Raw genomic sequence first — 15,074 nt, 5'->3', positions numbered from 1 at the left:
GCGTTGTCAGGAATCTACAGTGTAAAATAAGTCTGCATATTTGTTGCTGCTGAGGGAAATGGGGCGGGAGGGAAAGGGAGACATCAGCTTCCTCTGAAGTGACTCCATCCCTAACTTGATTGTAAGCTTCACATAGAAATCATTATGACACCTCATTTTGTTAAGGTTTGACAGCTTTCTGACACCTTCAATAAAAACAAAATAAGTTGCTTTATGGTCAAGCAGGAGAGTCCCCAAATGCAAACTAGAAGCCAAAGACAAAACCAGGGTTTCTAATAGGGATATTCTAGGAAGAAACCAAAACTACTCGTTTCCCGCATTTTAATTTAAACCGCTCCAGAGGAGCTTTCAGATCTCGAATGCTATGAGCCAGCCAGGACCACCCTGACTCTCATCATTACCATACCCAATTTGTCTCCCCGTCTCTCTCAGACGCCAGGAACCTCCCGGGCTCCGGAACCGAAAGCACCAAACACCTTGCAGTACTTGCCCAAAGCTACAGGCCAGCAGCTGGGAGGGAGACGCAGACGTGGTCCGCCGTGAAAGGTTGAGCCACCGGAGGTGGGAGCTGGGGGCGGGGTCGGGACCACGTTAAACCGCTAGATCAGAAATCCCAATATTACCAATACCCGCCAGCCTTCCATCCTAGAGAACAAACACAGGGGAAGTTCAATCGCGTAATTCAATAATTCAAGTCTTCCCTCTCCTCTCAAAAAAAGAAAAAAGCATCTCGTTGCCAAGCTTTCCATGGGAAATTCCCTCTTGCTAATGCTTTCTGTGTTCCAACTCCTTTTAGTAACCCTTTAGCATCGTTCTTCGAAAACCTGGTTTAAATTTCGATGCCTTTATGCACTCCCCCCCCACACACATTGCGGGGGGAGAGGGAGGGGAAGCCAAAGAGACGGAGGCAGAGATGGAAATGTGCGCTCCCTCCCCGGTCCCCTCCAAGTGGCCGGCGCGCACCGCAGCGCCGGCCGGCCAGGGTGGAAGGCGCCCGAGCCGGGCGAAGACCCGCCCAGGCCGCTCCTACCGGAGAGCGAGGGGCGGGCCAGGCCGGGGGCGGTGCCGCGCGCCACGCTTGCCTATAAGGAGCTGTCCGCTGCCCGGGTGCTGATTCCAGTTCTAGCTGCCGACGAGGTGCAGTCGGCGGTCGAGCAAGCTCGGCGCCTGCCGTTGCGTCGGGTCGGGGTTTGCACCTTTAAGGAGGGGGCCGAGGAGGAAGAGGCGAGCGAGGAAGGCGAGTGCTGCCGGCGGCCGTTGCGGGGACAGTACCTCCTTCCGCAGCTCCAGAGAAGCCCCCGCCACGGTTTCCGTAGAGCGTTTGGGCACGGGATGGAGTGAAGCCGCGAGTGCCTCTCCAAGGGGGGTGGGAAGGGGTCAGGCGGTGCAGAGGAGAAAGAGAGAGACAGAGAAAGAAAGAAGCAGCCGCGGCTGGCGCCTGCGAATTTGAGATTCGATTGGGAAGGACCTCTTACTCGGGGGAAATGGATTCTGGACTACGGCTGACCAGCGTTTTCACTTTGTTCTTCTCCGGCTTGTGGCATTTAGGATTAACAGCGGCAAATTGTGAGTTCCAGGAGCTGGGGGCGGGTAGGTGAGGTGGGAAACGCTGGCGTTTGGAAAGACACTCAAGTGTCCAAGCGTGTTCAATTGTGTCTGCTCTGAGCAGAGGGGAAGGGGGAAAAATGCTGATTGGTGTGTTTCTATCACTCTAACCATCCCAAAAGTTAGCAGAGCTCGAAGGAGCCGGCCCCGTTGGATTTCCTGCCCTTCTCCCCGAATCGCAAAGTTCGGGGGAGAAGGGAAGATTCTCTACCCTCCGCCTCCCGTCAGCTCCGCGTTCTCTGCCTGCCTGGTCTCAGCTGGGGCTTTTCCCGAGCAGGGCCCCCGGTTCAGACTGGATGCACTGGGGGCTGAGCTTCCAGAGACAGAGATGCTCACAGCCACCGCACTCGGTGACAGAGGCTCATTTCTGAATGCGGCTGCCTTGCTCGGATTTGTAGTATGCCCAGTGCCTCACAATCCATGGCTTTCAGCTCTCTCCTAGGCAGAAGGCTCCAGTTGGGGTATCTTGCAACCAATGGTCATCGGTTTAATAGGGTTGGGAGTTTTGGCCTAAGAGTCATGGCCCGATGTAGTCAAACCACAAGATCAATGGCTGACCCTGTTATAGGAGGAAGAGCTTTGATGCGCACTCCACCCCCAAAATCTTTGTGCCAAAGAACGCATAATGAGTATGCACTAAGTGTACACTTTGTCGTCCAAGCTCTAACCTCGGCAAGTGCAGGGCATTTAATTTAATAGGCAGGAAGGCTGGACACCTGGGGATGTGCCACCTGCACTGTGTATTTAAAGAACCTAGTTTGTCAAACTCGACTAAATCTCTGGAGCCATCAGAGGTTCAAGCTCAATTGCTCAGCTGCCTCTCTAGGCAGAGAAAGGGAAGTTTTTCCAGCTCTGGAAACTCCTAAATGAGAAAGAATGCAATTAAGCCGTCTGTGTTGTTTCCAAAGATGGTTTATCAAGGTTCCTCAAGCTTCTGGGCGTGCTCCCTTATCTGCTAACCCCCACCATGACCCTCAGAAATATCTAACCGTATTGGAACCGTTTTGATACTATTTTTTTTTTGGACTCTGAACCATCACTGTTAGAGAAGGGTAGGAGGACCACTTACTACTTACAAGTTTCTCTACCTCACTTCCCACCCCCTTAGGTCCAAGAGGACCTTAAGTAAGAGATACTTAATCGAGGGTTATACCTCAAAGGCAGACAGTTAGACAAATGTTCTTTACTGAGAATGGTCCAAAGCTGAGCCAGTGTTTCTATCTGTGATTGGAAGTTTGGGGGATCCAAAATCGATAGTTAGTGGAAATGTGTTATAAAGATTTTATTAAAGTTTGTATTCTAAGGGAGTGCTGAAGAGGTCAACCTCTTTAAAAAGGAGGAGCCAAAGGGCCTTAGTTCAGAAATTATTTCAGAGAATAGGGAGAGACAGGGTAGAATCTGCTGTTTCTCTCCTCTTCCTCCTGTCCCCACATCCTCCAGCCCCTCCTCCTCCTTTTTTTCTTTTTTTAAGTAAAATTGTTCCCATGGTGCTTTAGAAAAACATCTAAGTGGTTCAGTAAGAGGAAGTTAGGCACAGTGCTGAGTTAGTTTCTCTACTTCCTAAAACACTAGAGGTCAGTATTGTCCTAATGATGCAAAGGTGTGGCAATGAAATAGCCGTGTTTTTCCTTTAGCACATTTACCTACCTGAAAATAGTGAATATTTTGAAGATCCATGAAAGAGGGATGAGGAATAAGGGTGAAATAAATAGAACATACTCTATAGGAATATGGTTTGGGCTTCCTTATGTAGCACCTTAAGAGTGAGGAAAAAAATTATAGAATGGCTTTTTCTGTAAACTAATTGAATTATGGTTAATGTTATAATAATGCTCATAAAACCTAAATGGTATGAGTTTAAGGCTCATGCTTATCATTACTGATGCAGCAATAAAGCTAATTCTGAACATTTAAAATAAAACTTTGTGATAATGATCTTTAGTATTTCATCAGGAACAGTTTAATTTACCTGTTTCCAATCAGCATTTCAGTTGAATGCACGCTGCTTGCTAAATATTTTGGAGTCAGTGTTCCTAAAGTATAATGTTAAATGTTTTTATTTTGCCAAACAAAATGTATTAATCCAGTGAACAATAGAATAGCAGCAGAAAATTACTTCTGAATTCAATCCTGCTGGTCTTTGAAACCTATGATGCAGAACCTCGAAGAAAAAAAAAAAAAAAAGAACATTCTACAATTCTTCCAGACTTTTATTTTCCACTTTGACTTACTAGTTATCTACAACCCATTAACATTTAGATGCATCTAATGAGGAAAAGAAATCTCCTTTCAAATAGTCAATTTGTGTAAGCTTATAGATAATTTGGAAGATTTTTTCCCAAGATTATTATTTCTATATTTTGAAATAATACTTCAAGTCATTCATGACAGTTGTCTTGGAAATGGATTATTTACCCAAGATGCTCCATGGTATACTTGTGAACTTTGTTCAAGTAAAAACAACTTTTAATTGCTTCCATTCTTCTAATAATACTTTTTGCTGTGTGTATGTAGGATGTGTGTGTGTTTATGTGTGTGTGTGTGTGTGTTTATGTGTGTGTGTATGTATGTTTAATTTTCTCATAATCTGAGCAAAACTTGGGAATTTAGCTGTAAGGGAAAAAAGAATGCTTACCCAATTATAGATTTTATAAGTTTCTAATTAAACAAAATTAAATAAAGTTAGGTTAGAAGGCCAGCTACAGTATAGATAATATGAATCTGTGCAGAGAACATAATTACCCACCAGTAATAAAAACTCTGAAAATTCCCCAATTTCGGATTTTCAGCATATTAAATAGCTATCACACTTCCTTTGAGTTTACCCTGAGGGAATTAGTTAATTTCAAATGCAGATATGATAGGACAGTGTTAAATGAGAAACCATTTTACATATAATATCAGCTCCTTTGACACAAGAAGAAACGATGTGACTTGATAGTTGGTTAAAGTGAAACCAGGAGTTTGAAATGCTAGGAGTTCTAGCCCTAGTTATGCCACAGCTAAGATGCCAAATGCCCATCAGGTGATGCATCGTTTCTGTGCTCACAGCTCAGGTATAAAATAGCAATTGAGATATGTATCTACTTCCAAATAGAACAGCAGCTCAAATTTTACAGAGGAGATTCTTTGAATAGTAGGTACGTTGAAAGACTATTATAGTGGGAGAACTTGCATTCAAAAGATAAGAGGAATGCAGGAGACACTTAGAGGGTTGCTGTTCACTTTATTTTACAATAATTGGATGTTACATGGTTATAAAGAGCCTTCATTCTGACCAATCAGTCACTTTGGATGATCTCTAAACATCTTATCTCTTTGCTGCTACATATTAGGTTCACACAGATAACAGCCTTGAGAGAGAAATAAAAAACTCTTTACCCCTTTCATCACAGGCAGAACTTTATCGAAAATATAGGAAAATGTCAATCATTTTCCTAAAGATCTTCAAATAAAGAGATGCACTGTACCTTGAGTTATCTGAAGCTTACACACAAACACAATCAATACGTAATATTGTAAATAAACAAACATCAGATTATCTTCAGATATATATACTGAAGTATACTTTTTGTGGCATTTATGGTATACTTTTTGCGGTATACTTTTTGTGGCATTTGCGGTATACTTTTTGTGGCATTTATGGCCATCCGAAGTGAAAGAAGCATTATAATGCTCGTTTGGAAGAGTCCTGAAGATTTTCCCATGGTTGAATGGGCTCGTCTTACACCATCCATACGAACTCTCTTGGCTTTCTGTCTGTATAGTCCCCGTCTCCAAACCAGATTCATATTTCCACAACTGAAAAATAAGAACAGCTAGACTAGCAATTTTCACACAAGAGTATAGACTTATAAGAAAGTTAGGTTCTATAAGAATCACCTTACTCACCGCCACCTCTTATTCTCATTCTAATGAATGACTGTCTTCTAAGTTGTAGTTTTCTTTTTTCCCTGCCCCTCTTGCCTTTTCTTTCTTTAGTGGGACCGAGTTTGCCTTACTTTTCTTTCTTTAGTGGGACCTAGATTGCCTTACTTTTCAGTGTCCATTTGTTACAAAACAAAATAACGTGATGTCGTTTGCAATGTTCCTAAAGCCTTTAGTTGGTGAACCAAAGCCTTTATCTTACATGCCAGAACTCTGCTGAAATATGACCTATATATACAAAGCTAATTATCCTTGTCATATAGGACAGTGAGGAGATGCTCTAGTTACCTGAAAGGGCAGAATACAAAAGTCATTCACTCAATCAGGCTTTATTTTGAAGCTTCAGTGTACTCATTTGGAGCCTAATGACATTTTTTTAATTCATAGGGGAAACTGTCTTCATTCATCAAAATTCTGACACTTTCTGGCAGATGTCCTTATAAATGTTATTGACTTATCCTAATGATGTTGGTGTATTAAGAAGTTGGATCAAATGATTATTAAGGTCTTATTTGTCCCAATACATTTTTGTCTTTAACAGTTGATGTTGCCTACTGGTCATTCCATTTGGATACTTCTGGGATAATTGTGCTCAAAATTGTTAAGCAATTATATTTAGAATAACAACTTAATAGGGTTTTAATTCCTACTAACTGCTATGCACTTTGTATCTCTCACGCCACGTGCCGTGTTTGCATAATTTGACAAGGCAGCACAGCCAGGTAGACTTTATTAAATCGGGTTTACAGATGACTAAATTTAAGGTTAATCGAAGTTAATAAATTTCCCAGGATCATAAAGCTAAGCAATGAAAAAAAATTTAGGATCTGGACCTATATCTATTTCCAAAGATCAGAGTCTTTGCAAGGTATGAAATTAATTCCCATGCATTCTGATGGGAATTATTCTGATGGGGTCTGTGTGTGAGCATCTGTTGCCTTGGGATCTCTGTGGTTAGTCTCTGCAGTCTATCCATAGCAAAGGGCATGGAGGCAGCCGCTTCCACAAGAACCAACTCCTGAGTTATACCTTCAAAAAACAACCAAACAATTGGAATCTAGATTTGATGCAAGATGCTGAACATCACAATGGTCAAAGATAGGAAGCCTCATATCTGGAGGAGCACCAGATGTTTTTTCTTCTACAAGTTTGAGTTTAAAACTTGATAAGGAAAGGGCATAAGCTTGCTGAAGATTTGTGACCACACACACACAACAATGCCATAAAAGGTGCCTCTGCTGGCGTCATGTCTTATAAGTCTATAGATGCCAGACCAAACATATTAATTATCAATAAATAGCAGGTATGAGCTTCCTTTCTCAGCAGAAGGCTGGTCCTGAATGGGCTCTGCCTAATACTCTAAGTTTCATCCCAGTCACTCCTCCCACATTGCCTTATTTCCAGTTTATGGAACTCCGCCGTCCAAAACGAGCCATGTTTTCTCACATCTCCTTGCCTTTATTTACATATGCCGTCTGCTTGGTCTAGAATGCCCTTTCACATTTTTATCTTGTCACTTTCTCCATCCCCCTCTCCCCCAACAAACACACTTTCCCCAGGCTGGTCAAATGTCTCTTTATATTACTACTATATTTCCATAACACTTCTTATAGTCCTTGTCTCCCCAACTAGATGCACATTTCCCTGATTATCATATTTTATTTGAATGTCTGTAGTCAGTATCTAAAATACTGGGCAAATGCATGGATGAGAGGGTAAATGAATGGGTTCCAACTAAAATTTTTCATTTCTAAACTAAGATCCTTCTATGGTCCAGCTGCTAGAATCTTTTAAAATGTATTTGTTTTACGGGTTTTTTTTTTTTTCAAGTGACAAGTATTACCTATTCTAGTTTTGAAAATGTTAAGAAGATGTTAGCATGTGTAGCTTTTAAGTGAAAGAACAGAAGTTTAGATAATTTGACTGGATATGGAGCTGATAAATGGACCCCTGCCTTTACACAGGGCTGAACATTTCCATGAGTTTGCTGGCATGATCTTATTTCTGTGTCAAATGGCTACTTGTTCCTAAACGAGAAAGTCTCTCCATTCATTTGACCTCAGTACCAATTTTGAGCTAATTTTACTAACTTGCTTTTGCAATTTTAATGAGTGTTTCTTATATAGTCTGAAAATACACAGATATATATTGCTATAAAAGTCCTTCTTCATAGCCCAGGGTCAGTATAAAGAGGAAACGTTTATTTAATGGGGCTTTAGTCATAAATTACTGGAAAGATCTTATTTAATTGCAAACCTACAACACTGCCTGATAACATAATCCTGAGTCTCTGATGTCATCTTCTTAAGCTGTGGTTGGGAGAAGATTTAAGTGTTAAGCATATGTGTGTGTTACATATTTGAAAAACTTGTTGAAGAAATGAATTCCAATGAAAGGTTCTCTTTCTTAAAGTCAAGTTTTTCTATGAAGCTGGAGAAATAAAGATGCATAAGAAGATAGAGTCCATGACCCCAAGGAACTTTGAACATGAGCAGCCAGAAAAATAAATCTTTAATCACATCAAAGTGATAAATGGTATAATGAATGTAAGCGCAGAGTGTAATGTAAGGCACAGGTGAGCATCTCACCTGGCTGGGGCATCAAGGCAGGCTATCTGAGGGAAACAGAGACTTAAAGTCAAATTTTCCAGCTGGGGAAAGGAGGGGAGGTTATTACAGGCTTTCCGTGTTGTGGTGACTACTTGTAAGAGTGGTTCGTAGGCATAGGGGTAGAATGAGAAACTAGACATCTAGCTAAACATGGGAGTCTTTGATTTTTACTGTTATAACTACGGAGAGTCATCAAAGGATTTTGCACATGTAATTAGATAATACTAATCAGATTTTTGTTTTTAAAAAAATCGCTGTGTGAAGGATAGATTAAAACGGGCGAAGGCTAGTAGTAAGAAAGCCAGGGAAGAGCTTATTACATTAACTCAGGTGATAATTAATAAGGGCCTAAGGAAGAAAGTTTCAGAATCTGCAGAGGTCATAAAGAATCAGAAAGAAAATCATGAGCCATGTCAATTCAAACCCTAGGAATCTATGAGCTAGTAAACTCACAGAAGGCACAGATTTGTGGTTAAAATGTATTCTGTAGCTTCTCCCATTGTTTTTGACAAATGAGAGTTATAGATGGTAGAAAAGGTGCTCTGTTTTCTGAAAAGAAGTTCTTCTCAGGGAATACCAAACGACCATATTCTCAGTGCAGTATACTTCATATTTGCATGACACCATACAGCCCATGCTGTCTGTATCCATCATCCTGATGCATCTTGTAGTCTGTAAATTATGCTGGTTTTTGTCAGCAGAGTGAGAACTAGTCATTAAGGATGATGCAATTAAATCTCAGCGTCCCATTCTCATCCCCCCTCTGGCAGGGGGGTAAACTAGGGATCATTACTACTATCAGAGGTCGCTCCGTGGAAAAACAAACAGGGGAAGTTGGGTAAGCCATGTTGATTTGCCATCATTGGTAATTGATTTGCTGTCATAAATTCCATGTCTCTACATTTCTAATTGCTTTTGTGCATATTCTTGGGGGGTTGATTAATGCCATCTGTTCCGTGGATCAGCTGAAGTGATTGAGTTTTAAAGGACGACAACAGCAATGTTGAAGATAGAAAGTGAAGGAAAATGCCAAAACACAGCTCGTGGTGTATATTATTTTTAACTTTCCACCTTTGGAAGCAGATATATCCTTCTGAAGACTGTCCAAGGCAAATAGCAGTCTAAAGAGATTTGCCTAACAGACAGATGCTTGTAGGTGTGAGTCTAGGCTACTGTTTGATGAATATATATGTTCAGTTCCCTTTCCACCCTCCTCCCCTCCCTCCCATTCTTCCTTCCTTTCCCCCTTGCTTCCTCCCTTCCTCCCTTCCTCTTGGTTTTCCATCTTCTCTTCCCCACTCCACTCTCGGTTATGTGGCCATGTATTTTGGGTATTACCATTGGCTTTTGCCTGATTATGTTAAGGTGGGAAAAGAAGGGAGAAAAGCGTCTGTTGGATTCTGGTGCTGCCTTGCATGTGGGCACAGTAACCAAATGTGAAACCTCCATCAAGACCTATTCTAAGGGCAGTCCTGACAGAGATCTGCCACCCACTGCACTTGGGAAAGCCCACTGGATTCCAACGCCCTCACCCCATCTGTCCCCAAACAACTCTTCTGTTAACTCCATTAGTCCCTGAATCTGTAGATGTGAGAAGAAGCCTTTCAATTCATACAGAGAAGCCCTAAGACACAGAGCCTCACTGGGAAAGAAAATATAGGAATTTAAATCTGTACTGAACTCTGCTGGACTGAGAGAAACAGACCTTTTCCAAAAGAAACGTTTCTAGAAGAGATAGAGCTGGGTGTTTGAAGGAGGGGAAGAGAATGTTCTGAGTTGGGGAAAGGCAAAGTAGAGGAATGTTTAGAATGTCCAAGAAAAGTGTTACCAACTTCCTGGTTTTGACCAGACTGACCCTCTGTATTACAAGGGTGAACGTATTATACAACAGGTGGGCAATGGGGAGGTGACAGAGGACAGTAGAAAGGGCATAGGTCACACAATTCTGGGTTGATGTGACTCTCACTCAGTGAGTATTTCCTATGGATACTAACATGAGCCTTATAGAATCAGTGTAAGTATAACATGAGTAACTCAGTATAAATCACACATCACGTGGGAATTCAATAATTAGACTTGTTACAATTAACAATGAACCTCAACATGGATTCTCTCAAAATCAGTTACAATAGCCATCAAGGCAGGGACAACTACATTTCCATTCTTTTTTTTTTTTTAACATCTTTATTGGAGTATAATTGCTTTACAATTGTGTGTTAGTTTCTGCTTTATAACAAAGTGAATCAGCTATGCATATACATATGTTCCCATATCTCTTCCCTCTTGCGTCTCCCTCCCTCCCACCCTCCCTATCCGATGGAGGGGCTCACTCTCCCTTCACCACAGGGCTGAGGGATTGCCGAGGCAGATGGAAACGTTCTCATTTTAACTCTGATGTCAGGGGGACTGTGGGCAGAATCAGTCCTTACCTTACAGAGACACGTGACTGTCTGAGTTCCTCACTTAATTCCTGGGCTCTGTCATGGTGTGATCAGGTATGATCCCTGCCTCTGGGCTTTGGCCAGTGAACCTCACAAGGGGAGTGGAGAAAAGAGCTTCCTCTAGAAAAGTAAGGAGCATGTCCCCTCCAGAAAACCCTGGCAGAAGGTGTCAGCCTTAGGGAGAAGCATCCTTGAACAGACCTTGAGAAAAAAATCAGTGAACCCGAGCAGAAGTATATGTAGTGTTCCCAGTATCCTAAGCTCTCCATTTGCAGGAGACTCGGGCAGAGGGAAGTTAAATCCGAAGGTTCAGAGAGCTGTGCTTTCCTTCTGGGTATTGCTGAAGGCTGCTTTTGGTGGATACATAGTACAAGTGTTCTCTTGTTCTTGTAAATGTTGGGTTAAAATCAGGTACTGCTGCAATGCTCCATGCATTATTAATGCTAAGCCACCTTCAAATGCATCATTCTTTCATTCAAAAATACTTATGAAATGGCTACTGTGCACTTATTTCTCTGTACATTCGTGAAAGCCTACTGTTCATTGAAAATCAGTTGATGAGGGGGAGATCTGGATTGCTGTTCACATAGTCCAGAAACAACAACAACAAAAGATAGTAGTATCTCTTCAAATCAAAGCCATGGCACCGGGGTCCTCCACTCTAGTCCTGCTCATGGTATTAAGCACCTCTTTCCTCTTCCTGAGTCTTTTCTCTTGCTTCCTTATCTTCAATGTCTCTTCTCCTTCACTCCAATTTGCCTTCTTTTTATTAATTAATTATTTTTGCTGTGTTGGATCTTCGTTTCTGTGCGAGGGATTTCTCTAGTTGTGGCAGGCGGGGGCCACTCTTCATCGCGGTACGCGGGCCTCTCACTATCGTGGCCTCTCCTTTTGTGGAGCACAGGCTCCAGACGCGCAGGCTCAGTAGTGGTGGCTCACAGGCCTAGCGGCTCTGCGGCATGTGGGATCTTCCCAGACCAGGGCTCGAACCCGTGTACCCTGCATTAGCAGGCAGATTCTCAACCACTGCGCCACCAGGGAAGCCCTTGCCTTCTTTTTGATGCTCCTTCCTTTTCTTCCTTCTTCCCACCTCCTTCCCTTCCCCATGTTCTTCTACTTCTGTCCCCTCCCTGTCTCTCTTCTGCACCTCTCTCTCTCTTTTCTCTCCCCCTTCCTTCACTCTGCCTGTTTCAATTAACATTTAGTAAATGACTTCTTTTTTATTGTTTTATGGCCGAGGCTAATCCTTTTTAAATTTTGCCATTGAAGTGCTGCTTGATGGAAAAAAGAGTGCAAGGAACCCAGGGGAGTCCGAAAGCTCATCTTCACGTGGCAGCTGAAGCATGTAATTTCTTGAATTTTGTCTTAAACACTGAGACAAATTTGCATTCTGCTCCCTATTACATCCATGTGTATATTATGAGGAAAATATTTTCCCACAATCTTTGATTAAAAATTGATGAGCAAAATTGATTCACTTAACCCATGTAAAGGGCCACATACACCCAGGGACACAGGCCTAAGCTTTTTGGTTCTTTCCCCCTATTTATGCCTTCTAGGATTCCTATATGAATGAGAACAACTTCCCTGTCTCTTCTCTCATCTTGGAACAGGTAGCTTCCTTTCCCATCAACTGTGCCCGGTCTGTGGGCTGCAGATTATGCTTAATCGATAATGGGAGGTGAGAAGAGCTTATCAATTCACAGGAGGAAAGGAAACCCACAAGCCCACTTGGTGAAATGGGGCTTTTGGGAGGGGCTGTGGGTAAGAAGTCTGCTCAGCCCCACTCCAAGTCTGCACCACACTCCATGGCAGTCACCTGGCGATGCGCTGCCCCATGCACGGAGCTTACCTTTGAGTAAATGAGCCCTGCCAGGTTACAGGATTGGGGTCAACGAGGGCAGATTGTTTTCTGATTGGAGACAGGCTGAGCTCACCATGATATTAAAAGAGAGATTAATGCCTCTCCTTCTACAACAATCAGGGACCGTTCGACACAGTCACAAGAAATGAAACCAGCAGATTGGAATGTCAGAGCATTGGAGATGAGAGATAAGGTTAAGTGATGTGTTTCTTCCCTGGAAGGGCTTCCAAACATACACCTCATGCTAGGGGTGGTACCTGATGGGCTCATTCTGTTCCTCCCCACAGTTTGATGTGATAGTTATCCTCCTCCCCATTCTAGGGTGAGCATGTGCCAGCATGGACCATCAGGTGATTTACCTGATGCTTGCAGGTGGTCACCCTAGGATGCTTGACCATAGCTTGCAGGTGGTCACCCTAGGATGATAACGCACATTTCCCTGATTCCAGAGTCCATTACTCTGTTACATTCTATCTGCCATTCCCTTGAACCCAAAGCTAAGGCTGAGCTGTTCTTGAACTTGAGATGATCAACCTTGCAGACCTTCTCTCTGACCCAGGGTGAGAAATGCCTTATCAGTCTAGACCCACAGATTCCTCCCCCATGCGCAGGTCGCCTTATTCTGACCTTGCAGGTAGCACTTCCCCCATAACTCGAAATCCCTGTGGCAAACCGTTCCTGTAAGTCTGGCTGGTTGTAAAACTTGGTTGTCTTACTCGCTAAAGCCTTTACCGTTAAGGCTCTGTGCCCATCACTAGTGCCCTTGTGGATTCCACGATTAGTGTCCACTGTTAGTGTGTCTGCTCCTGTTTCATGCTCCCTAGAGACCTTCCTCTCTAAGTACAGTATTTTCATCACTCCATCATACTGTACCCCTCCTAGATTTTGTAAGAGAGATGTTCTGTTTTATTGTTTGTTTGTTTTAAAGTTGGTGCTAATAAGAAAACCCCTCTGTGTGATACTTGGATAATATGTTCTAATAAGGCAAGGACTGGCTTGCATTCAGATCTGTTTTCTGTCTTCGGGCTGCAGAGTTCAACCCATATCCAGCCCCTAACCTCCTTTCACCAAGTGGGGATAGATGGGAGGGAGGGTTTTGAACAAGCATAGGCTGAATACTGTTACTCTCCACCGCAGATGAGGTCCCATGATGAGCATGTGCTCTGCGGGCCTCAGAGAGTCTGCTTGGCAGAGAAAGGCCACCCCGCACTGCGTACAACTTTCTTTCGTCGCCAGCTGCACGGAAAGCCAGACCCAGGAATTCTGTGCTTTATTCTCCAGCTCCCCTGCCTTTGTCCCTTCGACCTGGGCTATTGTTTGGCTGAGTTGTGAGGTCTCTGTGTCGCCTTGGTCCTCTTTTTCAGCTATTTACGTGTCTCAATGGACCTTCTTGCTTAGGTTTGAAGAGGCTGAGTGTTCAATGGTCGGCACACTCACAGCTTTGCATCTGTTTCTCCATCCGTGGCTGCCATCAGGAAAGGACGTGGCGGATCCCAAAGTCATTCACACTGACTGAGGAAAAGAATCAGTGCTGTGTTCTAGCTCTCAGAAAGAACGAATGCTCCAAGAAATAAGACCTTAAACATTTAAACTTATTTTAGGAGGAGAATGTTTTGGTTTCTAAAATGAAGTCTTATGCAGAGTTTCTATGTAAAATAAATTACACATATGGCGGCTTTGGGGGAAATGGGGAGAGGAGATGCAGAATCCTGTCACTCAACTGACTCTCCTCTCTCTGATTCTTCATGGAAGTACCACACAAAGCCTTCTGCCTTACCTGTAATTGTAGGAATCTCCAAGTTTATAATTTCATGCAAAGGTGATTAGGCATATGATGGTTTTAGGAAAAGTGGGGGTGGTGGCCTCAGTGGTGACCAACACTTGGCTGGTGTGAAGCAGGAAGGCCACCCTGGGTGCTTGCCACCTGCATCTGGTATGTTTACATCAGCTGATGACCTGATGTGGAGGTTATTAAATATTTTAAATATTACCTCTGTCCAGGTGCCCATTTTTAACCCTTTGAAAGTCTGTTTTTGTCTTGTTGCTATTTTATATAAGTCTCAGGGCAAGGGCATCTTATTGGCATTTAGAGATTTGAAAAGATAGTAGCTTGTCAAACAAATACTTCCTCATTTTGATCTTCCTAATGTGAATAGCCATTCTTAGGTTAAAAAAAGATTATCTTATGAAGGTCCTTGAATTATCCACCTCCATCCCAGATATTCCCTTTTGAGCATTTTTTACTTACTTTATTTTTTATTGAATACAGTTGATTTACAATGCTGTATTAGATTCTCCTGTACAGCAAAGGGATTCATATATATATATATATATATATATGCATTCTTTTTTATATTCTTTTCCATTCTTGTTCATCACAGATACTGGATATAGTTCCCTGTGCTATACAGTAGGAACTTGTTGTTTATCTATTCTCTACACAATAGTTTGCATCTGCTAATCCCAAACTCCCAATCCATCCCTTTCCCACCCCCCTCCCCCTTGGCAGCAATAAGTCTGTTCTCTATGTCTGTCAGAATGGCCATCATTAAAACGTCCACAAATAACAAATGCTGGAGAGGGTGTGGAAGAAAGGGAACCCTCCAAAACTGTTGGTGGGAATGTAAG

At 42.7% G+C, this 15,074-nt stretch overlaps 1 protein-coding gene across 1 annotated transcript in view; it reads left to right on the top strand.

Annotated features, from left to right (window-relative positions):
• The first annotated feature begins 1,484 nt into the window (after positions 1-1,484).
• Positions 1,485-15,074, top strand: part of CNTNAP5 (contactin associated protein family member 5) — an 880,239-nt gene continuing 866,649 nt past the window's right edge. Inside the window, exon 1 of the mRNA XM_027082570.1 lies at positions 1,485-1,566. Within this exon, the coding sequence (XP_026938371.1) occupies positions 1,485-1,566 (82 nt within the window). The remainder of the gene's footprint in view (positions 1,567-15,074) is intronic.

This window comes from Aethalodelphis obliquidens, unplaced genomic scaffold (assembly GCF_003676395.1).
Source record: "Aethalodelphis obliquidens isolate GAN/ISIS:26980383/991018 unplaced genomic scaffold, ASM367639v1 scaffold47, whole genome shotgun sequence".
Taxonomy (NCBI): domain Eukaryota; kingdom Metazoa; phylum Chordata; class Mammalia; order Artiodactyla; family Delphinidae; genus Aethalodelphis; species Aethalodelphis obliquidens.
The sequence above is the reverse complement of the archived record's forward strand: the minus strand, read 5'-3'. Positions and strand labels throughout refer to the sequence as shown.